General features: G+C 47.2%; 1 protein-coding gene across 3 annotated transcripts in view; it reads right to left on the reverse strand.

Moving 5' to 3' along the window:
• The window catches only part of LRIG1 (leucine rich repeats and immunoglobulin like domains 1), a 114,278-nt gene that overhangs the window by 5,833 nt on the left and 82,560 nt on the right, over positions 1–25,885 (reverse strand). For 2 of the 3 annotated variants that reach the window (XM_004419996.3, XM_087431298.1), the window contains exons 7-13: positions 24,253–24,396; positions 21,483–21,626; positions 19,273–19,353; positions 14,563–14,634; positions 13,680–13,751; positions 9,627–9,790; positions 1,137–1,457 (exon numbers count right to left, since the gene is read on the reverse strand). In XM_004419996.3, coding sequence (XP_004420053.1) covers positions 1,137–1,457; positions 9,627–9,790; positions 13,680–13,751; positions 14,563–14,634; positions 19,273–19,353; positions 21,483–21,626; positions 24,253–24,396 — 998 coding nt within the window. The remainder of the gene's footprint in view (positions 1–1,136; positions 1,458–9,626; positions 9,791–13,679; positions 13,752–14,562; positions 14,635–19,272; positions 19,354–21,482; positions 21,627–24,252; positions 24,397–25,885) is intronic. The other variant, XM_087431297.1, reaches the window with a different exon arrangement.

The following is a 25,885-nucleotide window of genomic DNA, read 5'->3' on the forward strand; positions in this document are numbered from 1 at the left end:
CCCATAAATGGTAGGGCCTGGTGCTTGCCTGCCTTAATTAACCACCAGGTAGAGCATGGGAAACAAAAATATCTGCTCCAGCAAGATGCAGTTACAGAGGGAAGGACGACATTCCTCCACCCTGGGGAAAGCAATGGGATGGCTCTTCCCTCGTGAAGAAACCTGTTTTGGAGAGGTGGCATGGGGGTCACATTACTGTACACACACAAGCTGAAAGCATTCACCTAGCTTCTTTAATCCTGAATATTCCAGGGAATATTGGTAATACAGTGGTAAGCATTCAGCCACGTGTCAGGCATCATTAAAATTCCCATCAAGGTTACTTTGATGAAGAATCTAACAGTTCACTGAGTTTGTGAGAAACAGTGAGGACTCCTTCAGAATAAGCCAAGAAAACCAGCCAAAGTGTAGTAAAAACGTGTTTTTCTGTGGTCTGCAGGGGCTTAAAGAGCACAGCTTTTCCAGCACTTCTTAATTTGAAGTTTAATAATCAGAAAAATCTTGTTAGGTTACTGGGGTGGGGTGGTTAACTACTCAAGCTATTTACCTCTCTCCTTCTAAACTCACTACAACAAATAGAAGGCCTGAAGAAAGCCACCTCAAAAGGCTCTCAAGCTTGTTACTGAGTAAAAGATCCTGTCAAACATCCCCAGGACCATTCTGCTATCAGGGCAGCACTCACACCAGCCTTGCACTCCACAGCCTCAGAGAGGCAGGCGCCTGGCTGCCCCATCGCTGACTGACCTGGCCCCAAGGCTGTGCCATCTACTCAGAGGGCAGCAGCTTCCTCTAGGATCAAGATATGCTTGGAATCTGGATACCAGGCATCTTGGTTTATGGAAGATAATAAATGGATAAAAATACAAGGCTTGGGCCCACAATTTCAGTTAACATAATAAGCAGATTAAAAAAATCACCAAAAACAAAGAATCCACCGAGAAGAACCCTTCCATCTACAAAACTTGCTCTGGGGCCAACCTAGGCAGTGGAAGATATAATAAGGTCCCAATGAAGCTTGAGTGTCTCCCGTCTCAATCATAGATAACTATGATTAGTCTACACAGATAACTGAGAATGATCATGAGTGTGGCTTCATAAGAATCTTACACCAGAATAAACAGATAGCACTTCCATACCATTCACAGTGAGCCTGGCCTTGTGCGAGTAGGTGGAGCCAAAGTGGTTGGTGATGACACATTGGTAGCGGCCCTCGTGCCCGAAAGTGACATGGCGGAGGTGCAGGATAGTGGTGTACTCCATCACCTCCCCGTCCTGTGCACGGACGTGGGCGAAGTTCTCCATGTCAGCGTTGGCCAGGACCTCGTTGTCCTTCTTCCAGGCAAAGGTCATAGGGGAGCTGCTGCTGCTGGCAGCTGAGCACGTGAACCGGATGTCCTTGCCCACCACAGCTATGGTTGTCTCTGGCTGGGTGATGATCTGTGGCTTTGGTAAGTCATCTGGGGAGAAGAGAGCCAAATGTAAGTCACCCAGGCTTTTAGGACAGGGACCAGCTGCTGTTCAAGCTAACAAGAAATCGAGTCAGACACTGAGCAGGGACCAGATCTTTCAGGGTCCCTGTGCATCCTCAGCTCCACCAAATACTGTAAGGGGATATCTGGCCTTACCAGATGATATCCATATGATACCATGGATATCTGGCCTTATCCAATTGTAAGTCCATGAGCACTGATCACACCTCTGATTACACTCCTTAATTACAGAGAAATCCACCAGTACCCAGCAGTTTCCATGAGAATACTACAATGGGCTTTACTTGCTTACTTTAACACAAAACACACTTAAAAAGTCAGGAAGCACCAGTCATGACTGCCCAGACCTTACCCACAACTTGACTTCAAAAGAAGTGGGGTGTGTAGCACTTCTGGAATGTCAGAATAAGGACTTCTGAAAATCTGCTCCTCCAGTAAAGCAATGAAAACACTAGCAAAAATGGTCCTAATCAACTTTTTCAGAATTCTGGAAAATAACCAAAGGCTACCACAACCCATGGAGTGTTGATTCAAGAAAATACCTGAATCTCAGGAAGAAAAGTGAGCTTTGTGGCATTTTAACTTACCCTAAGTCCCATCTCTCTCTCTCCTCCCAGCCCTAAGGTATCCTTGAAACCCAACAGCCTAGCAACCACTGAGGGGGCAAAATGGCTTTGGAGCTCCCCCAAAAGCCCCATCCTTAGGGCTTGCATTTATTTGACCTGATAGTTTGCTCAGCAAGGGAAGCCCTCTCCCCAGGGTGTTTGAAAACAATCAGCAGCCACTGCTGAGATAGTAATATCAGTTGGGGCCAACAAAAGGCTGACCAAAAAACTAAAAAGAAAAATCAGGTGAATGAAATGTCAAAAGGGGGCTTTGAAAAGGTCCAGTATACTCCTGAGGATCTAGAAGGCCCACATGCATGTGCAGGGCATGTGCGTACCAGGAAAGACCTGAGAGGGTCCTAATTTCATACTTGTGACCCACTCAGATGGAGGATCAGTGCAAACAGGAAGTGATGGCACGCCCCAAACACACAACAGAGACACTGGGCAAAGGATGGGAGACTTACTGGTTGAAGTGATTTAGGGCCTCTCTGTCCAGTCATTAGCTAACCACTAAGCTAACCAGGGAGGGAGTTCAGTGGTTGCATAGAACAGACTTAACAACTTTGTCCAGGGAAGTCACTAAACAAACAAACTGAACAAATAGAACAACAAACCCTGGGGTAAGACAGAGGGAGAATCTGATTTCTAGAGTAGCCATATTATTTTATTTTAAATGTTCAGTTTTCAACAAAAGCTACAAAACATGCAAAGAAAAAGGAAAAAAGCACCCAATAGAAACTGTCCTTGAGGAAGCCCAGATCTTGGACTTACTATTACTAAACACTTTAAATTGGCCTGATAAATATGTTCAAAGAACTAAAGGAAACCATGTTTGAGAAAATTAAAGGAAAGTATGTGAATACTTTCTTACCAAATAATACCAATAAGGAGACAGAAATTGTAAAAATGAACCACACATAAATTTTGAAGTTTAAAAGTATAATAACTGAAATGAAAATTTACTAGAGGGGCTCAATAGCTAAACTGAGCTGCCAGAAGAAAGAGTTAGTAAACTTGAAACAGGTCAATTGATATTATCCAGTCTAAGAAACATAAAGAAAAAAAAATGAAGAAAAATGAACAGAGCCATAGAGACCCATGGGGTAACATCAAGCATAACAACATGCAAATAATGGGAGTCCAAGAAGGATAAGAAAAAGGAACAGAAAGAGCATTTGAAGAAATAATGACCCCAAACTCCCCAAATTTGGTGAAAAAGATGCATCTACAAATCCAAGAAGCTCAACGAACTCCAAACAGAATAAACTCAAAAGAGTCACACCTAGGTGCATCATAGCCAAGCTGTCAAAGAAGCCAAAGTCAATGAATCTTGAAAGCAGCAAGAGAGCAGCAACTCATCACATACAAGGTATCTCAATAACAGTAACAGCTGTTTTTTCATCAGAAACCATGGAGGTCAGAAGGCAGTAGGAAGACATATTCAAAGTACTGAAAGAAAGAGACTGTCAACTAAGAATTCTATACCCCGCAAAAACTATCCTTTCAAAAATGAAGGAGAGGGGCCAGCCCCATAGCTTGGCGGTTAAGTGCGCGCGCTCTGCTACTGGCAGCCTGGGTTCAGATCCCGGGCGCGCACCGACGCACCGCTTCTCTGGCCACGCTGAGGCCCTGTCCCACATACAGCAACTAGAAGGATGTGCAACTATGACGTACAACTATCTACTGGGGGGCTTTGGGGGAAAAAAAAGGAGGAGGATTAGCATGGATGTTAGCTCAGGGCTGATCTTCCTCACAGAAAAAAAAAAAATGAAGGAGAAGTTAAAACATTCTCAGATTTAAAAACAAAAAACCTGAGGCAATTAATTGCTACTAGACTTGCTTTACAAGAAATAGTAAAGGGAATCCTTCAGGCTACAAAAAAGGACATCATAACTCAAATCCACGCAAAGAAATAAAAAATACCATTAAAGGTAACTACATAGGTAAGTATGTAAACAGTATAAATATATTTTTGTTTGTAATTCTCTTCTCCTACTATTTGATTTAAAAGGCAACTACATAAAGCAATAATTACAAAACTGTGTTGATAGGCTTATGATGTATAAAGACGTAATTTGTATGGCAATAATAACACAAAAGAGAGAACAGAACTTAACAAAAGCAAAATTTTGCATACTATTGAAGTTAATTTCATTATTAATCTGAACTAGATTGTTTTAAGATGTTAATTATAATCCCCATGGCAACCACTAAGAAAATAACTACAAAAAATAGTAAAAGAAACAAGGGAATTAAAATGCTATACTAGAAGATATCGATTTAATATAAAACTAGTCAGTAATGGAGAAATACAGGAACAAAGATAAAACATAGGATATCAGTAATTACATTAAACATAAATGAATTAAACACTCCAATCAAAAGGCAAGGATTACCACAATGGATAAAAAACCATGACTCAGCTATATGCTGTCTGAGACAAGAGACACACTTTAGATTCAAAGTCACAAATAGGCAGTCACCAACAGTATTAAGTCTCTACTAATATCAGACAAAATAGACTTTAAGACAGAAGTTGCTACTAAAGATAAAGAATAACATTTTATAATGTTAAACAGTCAATCCATCAGGAAGACATAAAAATTATAAACATGTATGCACTTAACAGAGCTCCACAAAGCAAGAAGCAAAAACTGACAGACTTAAAGGGAGAAATAGAAAATGCAATAATAATCATTTGTAGCATTCAGTACTCCACTTTCAATAATGGATAGAACAGCTAAGCAGAAGATCAACAAGGAATCAGAAGACTTGAACAATACTATAAACCAAACAGACCTAACACATATGTATGGAACATTCCCCCCAACAACAACAGAATAAACATTCTTTTGAAGCACACATGGATCATTCTCAGGATAGACCATATGTTAGGCCACAAAACAAATCTCAAATTTAAAAAGGACAGAAGTCAAACAAAGTATGTTCAGTGACAATGGAATGATGCTGGAAACCAACAGCAAAAGGAATACTGGGAAACTAATTCGTGGAAATTAAATACTGCACTTCTATAAGTCAAAAAAGAAATTACACAGAAAATTAGAAAATACTTTGAGATGAATGAAAATGAAAACACAATGTACTTAAACCTAAAAGCTGCAGCTAAAACAGTGCTTATAGAGAGATTTATAGCCATAAATGCCTATAGGTCATTATTAAAGAAGATCTCAAATTAATAATCCCACCTTCCTCTTCAAGAAATTAGAAGAACAAGCTATACCCAAAGCAAACAGCAGGAAGGAAATAATAAAGATTACAGCAAAAATAAATGAAAGAAAATAGAAAAATAGCAAAAATCAATAAAAACAAATGTTGGTTCTTGGAAAATATCAACAAAATTGAAAAACCTGTAGTTAAGACTTGGGCAGGGGGACAGAAGCAGAGAGAAGAAGACTCAAAATACTAAAATGTGGAATGAAAGAAGAGACATTACTACCAACTTTACAGCAATAAACAGGAATACAAGGGAACACTATGAATAACTGTATGCCCACATATTATATAACCTGTCTGAAATGCACAAATTCTGAGAAAAACAAACTACCAAAACTGACTCAAGAAGAAATAGACAATCTGAATAGATGCAACAAGTAAAGAGACTGAATTAATAACTTAAAAACTTCCCCCCAAAAAAGCCTAGGCCTAAATGGCCACCACAGGTGAATTCTACCAAACATTTAAAGAAGCATTATCACTAATTCTTCACAAACTTTTCCAAAAGAATAGATGGGGGAACATTTCCCAACTCCATTCTATGAGGCAAGTGTTACCTGATAACAAACCAAAAAACATTACAAAAAAAGAAAACTACAGACCTCTATAAGTATAGATGCAAAAATCCTCAACAAATATACTAGCAAACTGAATCCCACAACATATAAAAAGGAATATACAGCATGAGCAAGTTGGATTTATCCCAGGAATGCCAGGTTGGTTTAACATCCCAAAATCAGTATATTATACCATATCAATAAAATAAAGGAAAAAACCCCACATGATCACCTAACAGATACAGAGAAAGCATTTGATGAAATCCAACACCCTTTCAGGATAAAAACATTCAGCAAATTAGAACGGAAACTTCTCAACTTGATAAAGGTCATCTATGAAAAAACCCACAGCTAACATCATACTTAACAGTGAGAGACTGAATGTTTTCCCCCTAAAATCAGGAAAAAGACGCGGATTTCTGCCCTCACCACTTCTTTTCAACATTGTACTGGAGGTTCTAGCCTGCAGTACATATTCCCTAATAGGGAATTAGGCAAGAAAAATAAAAGCATCCAGATCGGAAAGGAAGAAGTAAAACTACCTTTTTACAAATGACATGATAATCATATACAAAGAAAATCCTGAGGAATTCACTGAAAAACTATTAGAACTAATCAACAGTTTCAACATAGTTGCAGGATACAAAATCAACATATAAAATTCAACTGTATTTCTGTACACTTGCAATGAAAATTTTAAAATGAAAATAAGAACACCATTTAAAATAGCACCAAAAAGAGTAAAAAAATATAAGAATAAATTTAATAAAAACAGTGTAAGATATGTGCACTAAAAACTACAAAACATCATTGAAAGAAATTAAAGAAGAGCTACAAAAAATAGACAATGTTCCATGTTCATGGATTGGGAAGACTTAAGATAGCAATACCCCCCAAATTCATCTAGAGTTGAATGCAATCCCTATTTCAAAATCCCAGTTGTCTTTATTGCAGAGATTGACAAGCTGATCCAAAAGCGTATAGGGAAAGGCAAAGGGAACCATAATAGTCACAACACTCTTCAAAAAGAAGAACAAAATTGGAAAACTATGTAAGAGCTAAAGTCCAAAACCCTTAGTAGAAAACATAGCTGTAAATTTTTGTGACCTTGTCTCAAGCATTAGTTTCTTAGATATGACATCCAAAGTACAAATGATGGGGGGGCCAGCCCAGTGGCATAGAAGTTTGTGCGCACCACTTCGGCAGCCCAGGGTTCACAGGTTTGGATCCCGGGTGCAGACCTACATACCGCTCATCAAGCCATACTGTGGTGGCGTCCCACATACAAAATAGAGAAAGATTGGCACAGATGTTAGCTCAGGGCTAACCAATGGTGAGCTCAGCTCACCAAAAAAAAAGTACAAATGATAAAAGAAAAAATAGAGAAATTGGACTTATCAAAATGTAAAATTTTTGTGCTTCAACTGTCAAAAAAATGAAAACACAACACAGTTTGAATTTTATGGTATATACATTATTTTTCTCTTTTTCAAAACAGCTTTATTGAAATACAATTCACCTACAATACAATTCACCTATTTAAACTGTACAATTCCATGGTTTTTAGTATATTCACAAACACGTACAACCATTATCAATCAATTTCTAAAATATTTTCATCACCTCAAAAAGAAACCCCATTCCTTTTAGCTATCATCCCTTTTCCCTCCACCCCTCCCCAGCCCTAAGCAACCACTTATCTACTTTCCACATAGGTTTCCCTATTCTGGACATTTCATGTGAATGGAATCATATCATATATGGTCTTTTGTGACCGACTTCTTTCACTTAGCCTAATATTTCAAGGTTCATCTATGTTGTATGACTGATTCCTTTTTATGGCCTAACAACGTTTCACTGTTATGGCTATACCACATTTTGTTATCCATTCATCACTTGATGGGCATTTGGGTTATTTCTACTTTTTAGCTATGATGAGTAATGATGCTATGAATATTCATGTATAGGTTTTTATGTGGACATATATTTTCATTTCCCTTGGGTATATACCTACCAGTGGAACTGCTGGGTCATATCATAAGTCTATGTTTAATTGTCTGAGAGACTTCCAGACTGTTTTCCAAAGCAGCTACACCACTCTACATTCCCACCAGCAGTGTCGGGGGGTTCAGATTTCTCCCCATCATCACCAACACTTGTTACCTGAAGTTTGATTCTAGCTATCCTTTAGTGGGTGTGAAGGGGTATATTTCACAAGTTTATAAAATGAGTGGGAGACTCCCACAGAGCTTGAACCTTTGAACCTTTGATCTTCTGCCAAGTGTTTTCATGATTTCCATTAACACTTGATGATTGTTTTAGTGGGGAGCCTGAGCTAAAATGTGGAGGTGGGGGTAAGAGATGTGAAATAAACAATTGCTGCAATCCAGAATGAGCCAGGGCCCAAGCCAGAGGCTGGGTGCATGTCAGAAGTCCTGCCTTGGCTCATCCAAAGGAAAAGATTTTATGCCCTATGGCAGGAAGGAGGGAGCAAGGGGCAGAAAACAATTTCAGAGAGCTCTGTAAACAATTTAATGGTCAAGGAGCAGGTACTTGATGAACAATGGATTGCACAGCCATTCTGTCTGGGGGAATGGCAGCTATATGCACCCTTATGTTCTACACAGAAGTTCCCATAAGATTGATCAGTAGGAAGAGCTCATTTGGGAGGGCAGCTACCATATTAATAGTGTTTTTAAGGCTTCTTGCTGGACTGGATCGGGAGAAAGGTAGGCAAGCTTGCTGTCAGTAGTGGTGGTGGGTGGATGTGTGGAAGGAGGGCACTTGTATCTTGACTTCAGCAGGCACACTGGCTATTGCTATGCCCAAAAAGTAGGACAGAGAAGTGGACCACAGAGGCCCCCGTACCCCTAGGGGAGCTCCTGGTTAGGCTCATCACAGCAGGGATCCCAAGGCTCAGGGCAGACGGGGAGGACGAAAGGCAATAGGGACTCACACCTGCACAGCAGTTCCAGTCAGGCCTGGAAATCCCACCCTCACTCCTGCTTAGAGCAGAAGCCAGGAACAACTCAAAACCCATCGCATTCTTTGACCACATCTTACTGACCATGAGGCTGCATGATTCCTATCTAAGCGTGTCTGTGTGCGTGTCTGTGTGTGCACGTGTGCCTGTGTTCAGCTGTTCAGTATTTTCTGTGCTCTTTGCACCCAAACTTGGATCTCAACCATCCCCGGTCAAAAAGATGGCAAGAGCTACGATCCAACAATCAGAAGGAAATAAGAATTTAAAGCTACAAGTGCAGATTTCAGTGGTTTGGAAACAGCAAGAGTGCAAGTCAACATCAAGGAATTATTTTTACTACAGCAACTGTTCTCCTGAGACTCGTTCTTCCTGTATTTAACCTTTCATTCTTGGGGTTGGAAAGAAACACACATTAAAACCCCAGCCTCATACACTGAGTAAATTTACAGCTAAACCCGGGCACCAGAGCCCTCTTGAAACAACACAATGATATTCCTGTAACTGATTATTCTGATTTGTAAGTGAACCAACTTGTGCTCCCTTCTGATTAAATGCATGTACTCTGAGAACCACATAATGAGACGACTGTACAGTAAATACTATGTGTGGTTTCAGTGGGAAATAAATTGCATCCAGCAGCTGATTGGTAACCATGGGTTGGGGTTTAACTCGGATCGCAGGAATCACTCCCATAATGAAGAGTTCCCCATGGCCTCTTTGCCCTTCATGAAAAAAAATCACAAGACAGTCTTACCACACACGAAACTCTCTGGCGGTACAGAGAAAATGCTCTGGCCCTTCAGTGACTCGGGGTGGGCACAGGTGGCTGTCACGAAGGTCTGCAGCATCCTGCTCAGTACCCACGGGGGCAGCCACTTCAGCTGGCAGTCGCACAGGAAGCTATCACTGCTGACGTGGCTGAAAGAAAAACAAAAGGAACGTTTGAGGAGGTGTGACCACAAAGAAGGGATATTCCCTCAGAATACAGAGCCATCAGTCACCTCCACTCAGCTTCTAGTGTTCATACCAGCAAGCTGCAATGGGAAATGATTTTTCTCACAGTTCCTCTCCAATGACCCAGAGTAGTACATATAGTTTACCTGGAGATTCTGATAAAACGCAGCTTCTAGCTTAGTAGGTTAGGGGTGGAACTGAAGAGTCTGCATTTCTGACAAGCTCTCAGGTGATGTTGACATCACTGGTCTAAGGACCACACCTGGAGTAGCAACAACATGGAGTTCACACATGTTCTCAGACAGACACTGCTCTCATGTGACCCGGGGACGCCAGCTGAGCTCTTCCGGCCTCCAACCATCCACCAGAGATGAGTAGCACTGTCCCCTTCTGCTTTTTCCCAGTCTCCTGGTAAGCCACTTGGAGCTTCCAAACTCAGTCTGAGACTTTGATCTAAATTCTGAAACAAGTTCTGGGAAGGGCTCTTTTTTTCTCTATGGCAGTTATTTTTTTATTTGGCAAAGCTGCATGTTTTCTTACTTCCAAAGGTTAGACTGGCCAACGTGCTTCCCTCTTGTTTGTGTATTTATCTCTACACCAGCGCTGTTCAGGAGGCCAGCAGAATTCAGCCCGCTCCCTAAATAGTGCGTGTTAGTTAATTGCCACTGCCCAGGGAGCATGAGAATGCACAACTTTGGTTTTGTGAGGCTCCAATCAAAACAGAGAATATTTTCTTTTTCATTTCTCAGCAACTGAGGATCTGCTTTTTAAACAGAAATCAGATTCGCCATCTCAGCGGACATTCCTTCCTGAGGAGTCACTCGAAGATAAGTTAACCGAAGACTTTAGCTGCCCTGTTCCTGGAAGACCTCAAGGCCATGAACCAAAGAATGGAGGCCAGCCCTCAACAAGGATGAAGACCGAAAAACACATGAGCTTCCCTGTAATAAACTATCTATGGTACATGGTGACAAAAAGGGGGCGGCAACTATGCTTAGAAATTCCAAAAATGTCAGGTGTGCCAGTATTATAGCAATAGCCCCCTTCTCCAAACACCATTTTCTTCAGACATCAACCAAGCAACCAAAGGGATGGGTTTTTCGTTTTCTTCTATTTCACTCTGGCCTTCTAATGAGCAGAGAAACTGTCAACCTAGTCAACAGCAAGGAAGAATGAAATTGAAGCCAGAGAACCCTAAATGGCTGACTGAATTAAGTGAAATCTACTCCTCCCTACTGTTCCTCATTGTTCCCCGATTAGTTAGTCATATTAACTTAAAATCGTTTTGGGAGGTGCTTTCTCAAAGACTGAAATAATTGTCTCAAAGCCATTATAAATGGGATGCTTGTCCATATTGGACCTTCCAGTCAGCATTCGGTTTTGTATTTTCATCTGATGGGCAGGTAGCTCTGTGCTTAGAGGTATCCAGAGGGCTGTTTTGACGAGGAGTTATTGTAGGTGGCAAAGGGCTCTCATGGCTAACCATGAGAAAATGGCCAATTCCTGCTCAGCATATGGGGAGCTTCCCCAGGCGGGCTGTTTCTGGTGGTTGCATAGGCTGCCACCAGGCGCTGGAAAACTCATCAGCCTAGGTGAAGAGTGGAAAGAACTCCCCCACTGTCAGAAGCACCTACAGCTTCCCTCAAGGGGGTATTGGCATGACTGCCCCTTTCTGTGTAGTCAGCAGAAAAGCCTGGGTACTGCACATGCAGGTCTAGAGGAAGATACTGGGCCATCACTGTGAGACTTTAGGCACTTATGTGGGTGAGAGTGACATATCTTATTTGAGCCACAGGAACAAACTGGGGAAAACAAATTTGACATTTATCATTGATCAGAAATGTGTGTGGAAAGAGTTAAGCCTCATACCACACATTCAGTGTATTCGCTGGGCCTGCCTCACTTGAGAATTTCCTACCTCCTCCACCAAACAGAGGAGGCTAGACCTCAGAAGACAGTGGGTACTCGAGGTGGAGAGAAGGCTTTCCTAAAGGATGAGCTAGACCAACAGGACAGATGGAGAGGAAATGGAGCCCGACAGTGAGGACACTGACCCACTGACCTCCCCTCCACACACACACACGTTACTTTCAAGACAAAGCCTAGGCTGAAAGACTGAACAGGGGGATTGCCAGCAACTCCAAGGCTCTACATTTTCCCGCTACTCTTCCCTCACCAATTAAAAGTGCAGCCTTGTCAACTGCTAACAGGCATGGCCTTCCACAGCTCCTGCCTCCAGCCGTCGCAACGCTCTGCTGGCTTACATCGTGCATTTTCATGATTCCAACTCAAAGTGTGTTTCTAATCATCACTTGTGGAAATTTACCCAGAGGATGACTAAGTGCACAGTACAACCTGCCTTGATCCGATGGGGAAAGAAAAAGACCAAGTGGAATTAACCGTTTCTCCCATCAGACCACTGGGCCCAGGGCCAGCCACAGCTGGGTACATGCAGCGACTGATGGGAAACCCAGGCAGGGGGCCAAGGCTGAGCCTCCAGAACCAGGCAGAAGCATTTTGGGGAGGTCCAGGCACCTGGAAGGGTCCAGTTAGCCCCAACTAGAAAACTGTCTCAGAAACCTGAATTTTTAGAAGGAAGATTGCCTCTCCCTATCCTTCGCTCTTTCTCTGAAAATACCCTCTTCCCATTTAATCAGATCTCTTTTTACTTCCAACCTTATATTTGAAGTTTCAAAAGCAGAAACGTTGAAAGAAATGCACAGTGAACACTCATGTACTCACCACTTCTAAGAAAGAGCATCTACTTGACAGACTTGAATCTCACAGAAAAGTAAATGTCGTGAGGCAAGTGCCCAGACCGCTTCTCCTCCCTCACTGACCCAGAGGAGAGTCACTGGGGGCCTGCTTCCTGCTCTGGTGGGAAGGGGACTGCCCCTCTCTATTTCCCCATTCCCACCCTCACCCGCCTCCATCTAGGGTCCACCAGGAGTGGCCTCAGGAATGAGGATGAGGTCAGGGTGCGGCCATCCTTTGGCATCTGCCATTTTGCCAGCACTTGTAAGAAACAAAAGCCACACCTTTAGGGAACTCATATTATGGCTGGGACTTATTGGCCGCAGAATCGGATCAACATATAGGAAGAAAAGAAACTTGGGTGTTGCTACCTGAATCCCTAGACTAGCTCCTCCGCCACAAACTAGGACACAGGTAAGCTCTTCTAACCCTTGTCACCCAAGGGCCCACGGTGAAAGTCTACAGTGGCAGCAGCGCCACCTCTGAACTGCTACGGGGGTCTTGGAAACAGATGTGGGCTGGACACAGCTTCATTATCCCGTGGTTACCTCTGACCATCCCATGGACCTCTCTACCCTGCTCACAGACTACGAAGCTTTTTAAAGAAGCCCCTCTCCATATAGGCCCTCATTTTAAGCAAATCCAAAAGCTGAAAACTTGTCCTTGACATAATTAAAGGGATGATTATCCATTTTATGGAAGACAGCTTATTTCATATCATCTAGAACAACGGTTAGTAGACTACAGTCTGCAGGCCACTGCCTGTTTTTGTAAATAAGAATTTACTGGCACACAGCCACACTCGTTCCTTTATGTATTATTTATGGCTGCTTTCTGTTACAAGCGAGTTGAGTTGTCATGACAGAGACATTACGGCCCACCAAGTTGAAAATATTTATTATGTGGCCATTTAAGAAAAAGTGTGCTGACCCCTGATCCTGAATAAGCCCCCACAGGGCATTTGTTTTAAAAGACAACTTACACACAACTAAAAGCAATCATCGCTATTACTAAAGTGAAGCATAATGCAATTAAGGCGTTTCTTACTCTGAAATTCTCTACTCATGTTAATCAGGGCCACAGAATCCCAGGTACTTACAGCTCTTTAAGATTCTTCATCTTCACAAAGGCATCGAACTGGACAGATCTGATTGCGTTCTCTCCAAGGTTCCTGCAAAAGAACATTCTTTACTTATGCAAAGAAACTGCAGGTACCCAACTCAGCCATGTGTTTGAGCCCGGAGGCTCAGGGATTTTTCAGGACAGCCCTCATTTTGCCAATGAACCACAGGTACTAGCCAGACCCCCCTGTCCTGTCCTAATTCCACTGTGAGTGGCTATCATTTCACATCTGTTGACACAAGCACATGGAATAACTTTGGAACCAAAGCCAGCCCTAAGGGCAGCATCAAAGCTAAGTCGGAGCTTGCTCAGCAAAAGTCAGGTAAACCCTTCCCTGAGAATCAAGGTCAAACTTGATTCAAAGACCAAATAAACTAGGAACCAAGTACTAGAGGCATGCACCCCCGATGGCTCCATCCTCTTCCTCCCAGGCTCTCAGAGGCGACCACAGCAGGAGGAAACCTCCCAGCTAAGCCCAGCATGGCCTCAACACTGTTAAGGTTGAGGTATCAGCCTGGGTCAGGATTAAGCACCTTCGTGGAAGTGACGAGGAGACCAGGGACCTATGAAGGAGCCGGAGCAGTGGCGAGGCAGGGCAGGAGGAGGGAGGAGGGTATTTATCCAAATACCAATTGCATTAACTGGGAGCTCACCAACCGGCCATATGTTCTGTAACTGTTCCTGGCATGGGCAGAATAAAGGCCAAAGTTGAAGCTGACTTATAATGAGAAGGAAGCAGCTGGCGTTTCCAAATAGGCTGTTTCTCAGTTTACAAAGATGCGATTAAATTGCTAGCAGACTTCCCCGGCAGCCGCATTTGGCAGGCCTGCGGGTCAGGGAAGGTCTGGCAAGATACTCACAGGTGCTCCAGGCCTTCCAGCCCCGAGAATGCTCTCTTAGCCACGGACTTGATCTTGTTTCCAAACAGAGTTCTGCAGTTTCCAAACATCCAGAAACAGGAGGGAAAAAACCCCCAAAAAACAGGAGCAGGGGGAGAGACAAGGGAGGGTTGGGAGAAAGAGAACACACAATTAGGGTGGTGCTATCTGATAAGTCTGTCCAGTGACAGGCAGGGGGAAATCCGACCTGTGCTGAGATTACGGGTCTGTAGTATGCAGGCCTTCCCTCTTCTGAAATGAAATACTTTCATCTTTATTAGAAGTTAACAGTGATGACAGGCTGGAATTGCATGCGCCATCTCACCTAAAAAGGCCCCTTGCGACGTTAAGTGGAAACCACCTTGTCTCGCAGGGGCTGTCTCTCTCCAAGGACCACCCAAGGGTTGGGGGGTGAAGTTTAGTGATGGCCTCATGGGAGAGAGGACTGATCAGTGTTTCAGGGAGAGGGAGAAGAGTCAGAGAAGGCAACGAAAACCCTGGAACTAAAAACTACCACCCACTTCTGGAAACTACATTCTGGGGATAAAGGTTCCCAAAGGGGGCAAGAAGAGGGCAGGAAAACAGGCGTCCATCGGGATGGCTCCCCAGCTCTTTGCACCTGAGGCACACCCTGGCACAAGGACGCAGCCACAGTGCGCTGCATCCCCGCCCACGAGAAGGCTCCTCGGCCTGCAGGGCATGCCACAGTGCTTTGGCCTCTTAAGCAAGAGCCCAGGTTTTAAATGATGCCAATGGGGCCGAAGTTCATTAAGTCCCAGACAGACAGGTCTTCAAAGGTCAACCTCCAAGGCTGTCTAATGCTTGTACCCCTGGTCTGCCTACTCATGAGAAGGGGCTCCTGCTTCCAGGCAACTGCAATCACAACCTTAGCAGTAACTGTTAAGAGTTTTCTCAGCAACCAAAATCTGGCCCCCTGCAATACACATGGGAGAAGGGAATGCTTCTTCCGTGGTCTGTGTAATCCACAGGAAAGTCTGTGGGGGAGGACACCTAGAGCATGCTAGACATTGGGAATGAAAAGAATCAAGATTCCAGTTTTCCCTCCTCATTATCAGATACTCTGATGAGAGCCCACCAAGGCAGTTCCTCTAACTCCTGTTGGCACAGGAAGCTGCCTGCCAGCAAACACCCATGGGGTAACGCTGACAGACATGTGGGCTCTTCAATTTAGTCCACCCAGGATCATCTATAGGGTTTGTTAAGAACGTGGGCTGCTGGGAGCCAATTCCTGGGAAGTCACAGAATCGCCAGGTCTGGGTTACCAGGGTAGAAAGCCTTTGGAGAAAGCCAGTCTGCTTCTGCCTCTCTCCAGGAGGGGGAATTCCTTGTCTGGGATCCCACCGAGAATCAGGGGAAAGCTCTCCACTACAGCCCAGCTCTACTTCAGACCTGCGTTAAGATCAGGACCCACAAGGGAAAACAGGAAGCAGCAGCCCCTTGCTGACAGGAGGCAGGAAAGGAAATGCGAACCTTGAAGAAAATCAAAGATGGCAGGGCAGCCTGGGCATCACTCGCCACATGGGCCCTGAGCTTCCACCTAATTGCAAAGCACTCTTGGGGCCACCGAGGCAAGTCCCAGGAGGGGGCCTTCAGGAAGACAGGATCACCACGGAACAGACCAGCCAGCACCAGGAGCCACAGAGGAGGCGCCTTCTCAACCTGCTCCCCGGGCACCGCAAGCCCGAGAGGACACTTTTGGGGGCAACCACACCACAGAGGCTTCCTGGTCCCCCCACTTCCTCAGGAACAGACCCCCACCCCTCGCAGGCCCTCATTTCAGCACAGTACCTCTGAGTTCAGCCTTCAGACAAAGCCAGCTCTGTCTCCTGCCCCCGGAGGGGGAAGAGGCACAAAGGCCAAAGACCTCTTTGCTGTCTCTCTCTTGGGGGCAGTCTGCAGGGATGAGAAAACAATCTCATCCTGAAAGAGTTTCCACAACTCTCTCAATCTGAAGCTTTTATTCTAAAACAAGTAAACCAAACACATGGAAACCTGGTGGCCACGTGGACTTGGGCTCCCTCCCACAGACAAGCCGAGCACATAACAGCACGTGGGGCTCTGAGGCCCAAGCAGTCCTCAGAGTGCCGCCAGCTTCCCACTCAGATGCCCCAGGCCGAGTCACCGCGGGCTCCAGGTCCGAGTAAAACGTATTGAACTGTTTAGTGAAATCACCCGTAAATGAGATCCAGGAAAAAGCTGTGCTTTATTTCGTCCATTAAATATTAGTCACATTGACCTCTTTTACAATGAGGGCAGGCTGTTATTTCTAATGGTGACAATAGCAATAAAACAAATTCTCAATTATGCAGGGGCTAATCATTCTGTTGGTGGATTAAAACAGGTTCTGGCATTCTCCCCTTGGACACCTGGGGCTGGGGGCTGGGGCTCAAGCTGCCAGACTGTGACGGTTCTAATGAAGGCTGCTGTGTGGAGAGAGGAGAGATGGACTATGGGCCAGGAGGATGTCGCTCTGTCCACACAACAGTGGGCAGCTCAGACTTGGCTGCACCTGATCCAGGGCTCCCACAGAAGGGACAGCGGGCCTCATCTCCCCAACGCCACCGGCTCGGAGCTGACAGTGACCCCAGGAAGTCATCTCTCAAGTCCTCTCAGCATCTCCTGGGCAGCCCAGCCAAGTGCTCTCGGAAGCCTCTCAGCTCTTGCTAAAGCAGCCCTGCAGCCATGGGAGGAGGGCTAAGGGTGTCCTTGGATGGACTGGAAGTAGCCGTGCATGTACACCCTCCTTTCCCGTCCCCACCCCTTGACAATGAACACCCCTCTGTGGGGCCCCTCACTCTGTGAAGATTTGGGGGGCAATCTTCCCCTGGCTGGAGGGGGCACCTCCCTGGGCCCACTCCACCTTGCAGGAATCGAGAGGCTTGGTCTCATAATCCAATTCTGCATATTGCCTCCCAACCCTCCCCTTCACACATGCACCCCTGTGTAATTCCACACCCCCCCCCCCCCCGAGGAATGCCGTGGAGCGACCTGGAGCCGTGGGGCGGGCACTGCATCACCCGTCATACACTAGCGACCAGCTGCTCCTCTCTGCCACTCATTTGTGCTCCAGAAACTCTCCCTTCCCTCCTTACGTGCTGTGACACTGTGCGGGTCCCCAGCAGGCGTTCCACACACATTATGAAAGGGGGGCTGTGGGTAGGTGAGTATAATCATCACGGGCAAACTAGCAAGAAAGGAACTCGCTCGGGTCTAGGAACATTCTCGCCTTGCCAGGAAGCTCCAGTGTGAAGAAGTATCAAAAATGGCTGTGTTCAGCAGCTGGAAAAATTAAGGGCAGGCAACATCCACTCAATCTTCACAGGAGGAAGCCTTTTATGGCTATACTGCTCACTTGTTCCTTGCTCGGAAAACGTTTTAATTTAGGCCTGGCCTTCTGCATGGCGGGAAGGACCCCAGGTTCCTGAGTAACTGAGTGAAGGCCAGAGAGCATCTCCCTTCCCATTCTCAGGTAGATCCCTAACACCATCCCTCAAGGGCTTCAAAGGCAAACCCACACCAGGTCAAAGGGACTCAGGGCACTGACTGCAGCCCCACAGGATGAATGAGTTAATGACACGACACGAGAGCCCTTCTCTATGCCAACATGCTCCCCACTTCTAATGGATCCTAACAGACTTGCCACCAGGCCACACAAATGGGGCAGTGTGGTGTCATGGCCACGTCTCCCAGCCACACCGTGCAAGGGAGCTTCCAGGCAGTGCTCTGAGGAGGCCGAGTGGGGAGAAGATCAGAACAGCACTGGATCCTTCCTTCCTTCCTTCAACAAACCTCTACTCAACACCTTCCACACACAGTGGTTTTTATCCAGAGCTGTGCATCTGGATCCCGGGAGAGTATTTTAATGTGGAAGATTCCACACACCATCACAGGCAGACAAAAGAGCGTCATGATCCCGAAGTGCCTGGCACACAGCTGCAACCACCATCCATTCGTGGCCATCCAACCTCATCTCCACCTCTACCCGCTTCCCGTTCCCCAGCCTGGCCGGCCGATGGGGGATCCAAATCACAGGCATCGTATCGTTTTCTCTGTTTATCCAAGAAGAAGAGGATGCTTTTTTTTCTTTTGCAATATAACCACGATACCAACCCACCTAAATAACTACACATATTTAATTAGATTAAGGAATTATTTTATTGTCCCAACCTCCCTCAACTGTGTGCACCTCTCTGTTTTTTTGGAAGCATGTACAGAGCCTCCAGCCCCAGGATTCTGATCAGTGAGGCCGGGTGGGAGGAGGCTGGAAACTCTGTATTTTAACAAGTTCTCTGGAGTCTCAGGACCAGGTCAGTGTGGAGCCCACTGCTTTCAGGGAACCTGAAAGACTCCTTGATGCAAAGAACAACAAAAAATTTGGCTGTTTTCATGTCGGTCATGAATTAAGGGGGAGAGAAGATTCGACAGACCCTCCAAACGCCAGGTCTTCAGCCCTAAAGAAACCAACACCCAGGGCAGTGATGAGACCGCTGGCCAGAGAGAAGCTGGGACGTTTCCCGCTCTCTTACTCAGATTTTTCTTCCCAAACAAAAGAAGATAAATGCGAGCCGCCTCTCCTCAGGCTGGGCCCAAAACAAAGGAGGCATGGGGGGAGCTACAGAAGCACCTTCCCGAGCTCGTGCTCCACAGAACTTCAAACGCTGAGATACTCACAGCTTGCTGAGGCTGTCGAGCCCTGTAAAAGCACCACTGGTGTCCTCTATTGTGCCCGAAATCTCGTTATGGTCCAGATCCCTGGGGAGAAGACAGAAAGAAAGCTCACCATCCAGTCTGAGTTCTCAACTCATTCTTCAGCATGAAGTGGGAGAACAGACTGACACCCAATCTGCCACCTTGAAGCTCAAAACATCTCAGTGTATCCTAGATGCCCAGCCACGACGTACAGTTAAGAAAAGCGTGACCACTGAACCACGGGAAGCCCAGTTCTGCACCCCCTGTGGTGTGGCCTTTCTCAGCCTTCTCACAAAGCTGACACATGCCTCAAACAAGCAGCTTCCCTGGCTCCGTTTGCTGCTCACCAGTAGGCTAAGCCCAAGCCCCAGGGAGGGAGGGGGTGCAGACAGTACCGGGAAAGCCTGGTTTGTATTCTGCCCCCAAAGAGTGGACATCTGGCTGGGGGCACTGAGAATCAGCCCAAAAGGTTCCTTAAGGTTCCCGTCTGTGGTCACACCAACCAGAGTCCCTTTCCCGGACTTGACTGAGAAACGAAAGGCATGTGGAGGAAAGGGATGGCGAAGAAAGAGGCTCTGGCACAGGGCCCTTCCAGGGACCACCTCCATGCTGGCAAGTGGGTTTGGAGCCCCGAGCCCCCATCTCCTCACGGGGCCTGCACAGGCGCTGACTCTGAGCCAGGGACGACATCTGGGTGCTGAGTCAGACTTATGACCCACTTGCCAGGATGGGAGGATGAGGCCAACTTTTCAGGCCAGTCTCCTCCAACAATGCAAATCACAAGGCCGATGACTCAGCTTCCTCCCGCAGCTTCCAAGGGCAGGCCACAGTGCCAGGCGAGACATCCCACCTGGCGACCTGGCCCCCATCTGCCACTCGGTCAGCCCTCTCCAGCTTTCCACAAGCATCTCGCTTCCTACACCTCCCTCTCCTGAGCCCTTGCAGATGTGGCCAGGAACAGAAAAGGATGCTGCGCTTGGCTCCCATGAGGGCCTTCAGAAGGAATCGACATTGCCAGTAGGGAGGGGAGCTCTGACTGCAGAGTGAAATGCTTGCTCTGACCTTTATTTTATAGCAGGAAGCTCAAAGAGCCGAGATTCTGCTGCTGGAAGGGACTTCTCCTTTCAATGTGTTCCTCCCTATTATCTTCATACTGAAGAACTGGGGACCCAGGGCTGCAGCTTTGTGTGCCTGCCTCCCTGCTCCTAGCCCTGGCTGCCAAAGTTTTTCTCCTCCTTCTGGCACACTCAGTCTGAATGTTCCCAGCCTTGTTATTCAGGCCCTGCAACGGCTCCAAGGCTAACCTTGGCTTGAATAGCCTGGTGTCTGGCTCTTTCACACTCGCCAACAATGGCTCAGCATCAAAGCCCCCTTTGCCCTCTCCACAAGGTGCAAGTGCAGAGGCTTCCTCCCCGTGACACTGGGACCACCCGTCTCTCTGCAGCGGGGCACGCCTGGGAAGGAGGTCTCGAACCCCCTACCACTGCTTGGTGGAAACCACACGCCCCTCTTTGGGGGCTTTATGCCGATAGTTGCCTGGAAGTTCTCTGACGCCAACATGTGAAAAATTTTAAGTTTCAGCAAAGCGTCTTGCAGCAACTTCTCCCAACCCCACCTAACTTAGAGGGAAATGACATTATTGCCTCCATTTTGTTAAACGACTCCCACTGAGGCTCCAGCAAGGACAGAGGATTCCCTAATTACCCCTCTCTTGGACACAGGGTATGCTGATGAAGTTCAATGCTAGCCCTGAGAGATGAGCCTCAGTATTCCTTTGGCTCAGATAAAAAACACTTGGGACTTAACAATGGAAGTCACAGCGGGAAGGCTCAAGATTGGAAAGACTGACCCCTCGGCTGCCGTCCTGGAGGCTGCGCCAGCACTCGGCCCGGGGAAGCTTTTCCCAACAAGTCCGCTAAGCGCACCGTGGGAATTACCACTCCAGTAACAACAACTTTTTTGAGTCATCATCACTCTATAGGCACCATCCTGGGGGGAATGAGAGAGATTTTTCTGCTCAGTCAATTTTTCAGTTGATCATACGAAAAGTCTGAGACTCTGCTAAGAGATCAGCTTTGGATCCAATTCTGACTCGAAGCCAGTGAGAAGGGAATTCAGCAAAGCAGTTGGTTGGCTCTGCTCTCCCAGCTGGGGACCCCTTCATTCTGTCAGCCTCACAGTGAAAGACGTACAAGACGCGCAGGTTTTTGAGTCCCCTGAAGGCGCCTTCCGCGATGTGGCTGATGGAATTGTGGCTGAGGCGCAGGACGCTCAAGCTACTCAGGTCGGCCAGGCTCTCCTCATCCAGCCGAGTGAGGTTGTTGAAGGACAGAATCCTGAGGAAGGGGAGGGGAAACCAACGTCACCATCAGGTCACAGGCGGTTGCCCGACTCTCTCCTGAACACTGAGCCACGGTCAGCAGGGCCTCAGCGGGACAGGACACTCACAGAGCCACAAGAATCCCGAGGCCAAAAGTGGTCGTGCAGCTAGAAACCCATCAGGGCCCGACACCCCGAGAGTTTGACTCCTCTGGAATGCTCGTGGAGGTCATGGTGACCAGGAAGTCTATTTAACTGTGAGGACTGCACGAGGTCATACGGCACAAGGACCCTCAGGCTCCAACCTCTTCATGCTGGTGTCCATGGCTGGTCCCGCTTCAGGCTATGAAAGGCCTCTCACAACAGCAGCCTGAGACTCTGGACAGGACCCCAGCAGGTTCTGACAGTGAGCGAGGGAGCCCAGTTAGACTCCCGACATCGGCCAGCAGAGGGCACCACGAGCCACTGCCTGGAACAAGCCTGCCTCCCAGAATGTCACGCCTTACCTGGGCAGTACCCGAGGGCCTGGAGTCTCAGGTCTGGGCTTCCTTGCCCCCACCCAAGCCAGCCTCTTCACATGATCCCCCTACTGTAAGCAGGACAGGGAACACGCCCCCAAATCATACGCCTTCCCTGAGTGTCAGAATCAAACCTTCCTTCCTCCCAGCACGCCTCTGAACCTCTGACACAGCATGGCCCTGGGTTGGTTACTTGGCATATTAGTCATCTATCGTTGAAAAATCGGAAATTTGGGATGGGGCAGGAAGGAGGAAAATAAATTCGGAGAAGACCAATGCGTTTTTAAAGGCAGCAGGGAGTAACATTCTTTCCCTCCTGGAGAAATAAGTCATGGTGTCTGTCAGTCACAGAGACCTGGCAGGAGATCAAAATTACATCCTCACCTGCAATTAAAGAATTGAGCTTAAAGGAGGGGTGGGAAACACACTCTGGAAAGCAATCCTAAACCTGGCTCTGAGGTTATCCGGAGTCGGGCAAACTGCTAGGCTGCTGAAGGCACACTTCTGTGACCTTCTCTGCCCCTTCTAAAGGGCACAGAAGACAGCGCCCCACTGCCCACCTGCCAGAGAGGGGCACAGGAGTGTGCCCTTCACCACTGCCTCCACTCCAGGGGCTCACACCCGCTCCGGCGACTCAGAGGACTGCCCCTCCCCTTAGCAATCACACTGGCTCAGTCCTGGGGAACCAAGAAGACCTCTCTTGCTTCCCCACAGCTCTCAGGCCAGAACCACAGAAAACCATGGGTCCTGGGGGGTTCCTGAGTGGGGTCAGAGCCTGAGCAAAGAGCATGTCAGAAGCCCTCCAATACCAGGAGACAATACTGTGCAAGTGCACTGCCCTGGAGGGTCAGGAAGCTAAATCCAAAGGGTTCACACTAACACACACGCACACACAAAACCCAAGGAAAGGGGCAGGACTACTGATTTTTGCATTAGATAAAGATGGATTCACTGAAATATAAACTCTAGGTCAGTGTATGGTGGGGGTCGGGGGAGAGGGGAGGAGAGGGAGAACATGGAAGAACAGATAAAAACACCGGCTGCAAGACTCAACGTTGAGTTTAAACGTCCCCTAAGCGAGCCTGGTGAGGTCAAGAGGGAGACAGGGGGGACAGAGGCTTGGCGCTCTTAACAATCGTTCACTCCAGTGGGTGAATCTTTCCCTACCGTCAAGCCTAGGCAAAAAGAAAACCCACAAAAATTCCTCTGAAAAAAAATAAAGAAACATAGTGGACTAAACTAGAATTGAGAAACCTTGAGCATATTAAACAGAAATAACATGGTGAGGATCTACTTTCTTCCTCCAGAACAACCAATCTTCTGGACATGGGATAGAGACAAAGGGTCATGGATATGCCTCCCGAGTCCCTGGCAATGCTTTCATTATCCGTGACCCACCCTGATGTGGCAGGACAGCCCAGACCTAGCCCTTTACCACCCAGGAGAGAGTCTGTCACTACTGGTGTCAGCAACCGTGGGCACCGGCTCAGGAGACCCCAGCCTGGGAGCCCCGTCTGGGGACCTCTTTAAGGGAAGTGTAAGCACACGTCCACATCTGCACAGGAGCCTCGCTACCAGGCCCCGGGCATGCACGGCGGGGAAAGAGGAGGAGGCAAATGCCCGGACAACGCGGCCAAGGGAAGGAAGGCGGAAACTACGAGGACATATAAATTCTCCCACTGTCAGTATGTTACTGTCTCTCGGATTTGCTGTCCTTTCTGTGTTTGAGCCCAAATAACCCCTTTTACTAAAAAAGTGCATGCTACTTGGTGTAGCCATTAATGTACAGTCGCTCTCAGAAGAGCTGCAAAGAGAACACTTCCACAGGCTGCCCCTCTACAACAGAGCACTCTATCTCGGGAACTTTCTCCAAGACCAACAGGGCCCTGGGGGTAAAGGCTCCCTGCAGGGACCTAGGGCTACTGCTGCAGCCCCTGCTAATCTGAATGCAGAGAGGAGATCAGGGAGCAGCCAAGCTCAGATCACTGAGGTCTGCTGGGCCACGGGGTCTGCCTGGCTGGGCTCTGCTTCCCTCCCCACCAGGCCACTGCCTCTGAGCTGTGGAAGGCGCCAGGCCTGCAGCTCCCCGGGCCCTGGAGTATTCACCGACAGGCAGGACACTTACAACTCGTGCAGCTTCTGGCAGAAGCTCCAGCCGTCGCGGGTGATGCGCGAGATGGAGTTGTTGCTGAGGTGGAGCTGGTGCAGGGCCGTGAGGCCGTAGAGCGAGCCGCTGTTCACTTCCACCAGGCTGTTGTACTCCAGGTGCCTGCAATGAGAGCCCACGCACGGTGAGGACGGCCTTTCCCCGACGTGCTCATTCACTCACTGATGGACAGCAGAGGAGCGGCTACTCTGCATCTGACACTGGTCGGCACAGAGGACCTAACAGCAGCGCGCGAGAGAACTGCGGGGTGTGCGTGTGCCCATGCGTGTGTGCGCCTGTGGAGGGGGGGGAGAAGACAGGCAAACCCACACGGATGATGTACCAGGCAGACTGAGAGAGTTCAGAGGACAAGGGGACGCTTCCTAGAAGCGACCTTCTTAGCTGAGTACAAGTGAACCAGGCACACGAATGGGCAGACGAGTTCCAAGCAGAGGGCAAAGCCCATTAAAGGCAGAGAAAGAAGAGAGAGTAGACGGGAGCTCTCATTATTATTTCCATCTTACAGGCGAGGAAACTGAGGCTGAGAGAAGCTAAGTAACTTGTCTCAGATGCCACAGCTTAGCAAGTAGTGAGGGGCCAGAATTCAAAGCCAGGTCTGGCTAACCAAGCCTGGGCTCTAGACCACAGTGCCAAGAGACACGGCCTTAGCCCCGGGGTCAGACTACTTGGATTTAAATCCCAGTTTTGCCACTTTGCTGGTTGAATGAGCCTGAACATCTATAAAATAGAGATATCCAAGAAGGATCGACTCCATAGGGCTGTTGTGAGAAGGAAACAGCGCATGCCAGAACTTCAGCAGTTCTGAGAATTTAGCTCCCACCACGTTCATTAAGCGAGGACGTTATGACCCTGCTTCTCGACCCTGCACACCCTAGCCAAGGACGACTCCACCCCACAGCACTGGCCTCTTGGACAAATGCTGTTCCACGTTCAGTATCCCAAGGGCTTTGGGCAACCAGATTTTGCTTATATCTATCTTTCTGCCTCTGCTCAAAAGGTGAGAATGTAGTTTATAATAATTCCTAAGGCAACTCATGGCCCTCAATTTATAGGAATTCGTTCAACGTAAAACCAAATGGTATGTGCTAACTCCATTTTCTTCTGAGAATTCTCTTTTAATCTCAGTCTACCTGGATTTCAAAGTCCAAAATGACAGTTTTAGGGATGTCAAGTAAGTGTTCTTGAACGCGTAAGAACAGAGGTACAGCCATCAAAGGTGGACAGGAGAGCAAGCAGCAGTGTCAGTGGCCTCATTTTACAGTGTGTGGGGGGAAGGGTGGTTATCGAGCGACTTTTTTTTTTTTTTTAATTTTTATTTATTTATTTTTCCCCCAAAGCCCCAGTAGATAGTTGTATGTCATAGCTGCACATCCTTCTAGTTGCTGTATGTGGGATGCGGCCTCAGCATGGCCGGAGAAGCGGTGCATCGGTGCACTCCCGGGATCCGAACCTGGGCCGCCAGCAGTGGAGCCCGAGCACCCAACCGCCAAGCCACGGGGACGGCCCGAGAGACGCTTTTGATAATGAGGATGGCACAGAGTTGAGGGAACTAGATCTAGGGTTTTTGTTTCAGTTATAAAATAACCAATAA

Source organism: Ceratotherium simum, chromosome 5, assembly GCF_057802395.1.
Source record: "Ceratotherium simum simum isolate JZ-2026a chromosome 5, ASM5780239v1, whole genome shotgun sequence".
NCBI lineage: Eukaryota > Metazoa > Chordata > Mammalia > Perissodactyla > Rhinocerotidae > Ceratotherium > Ceratotherium simum.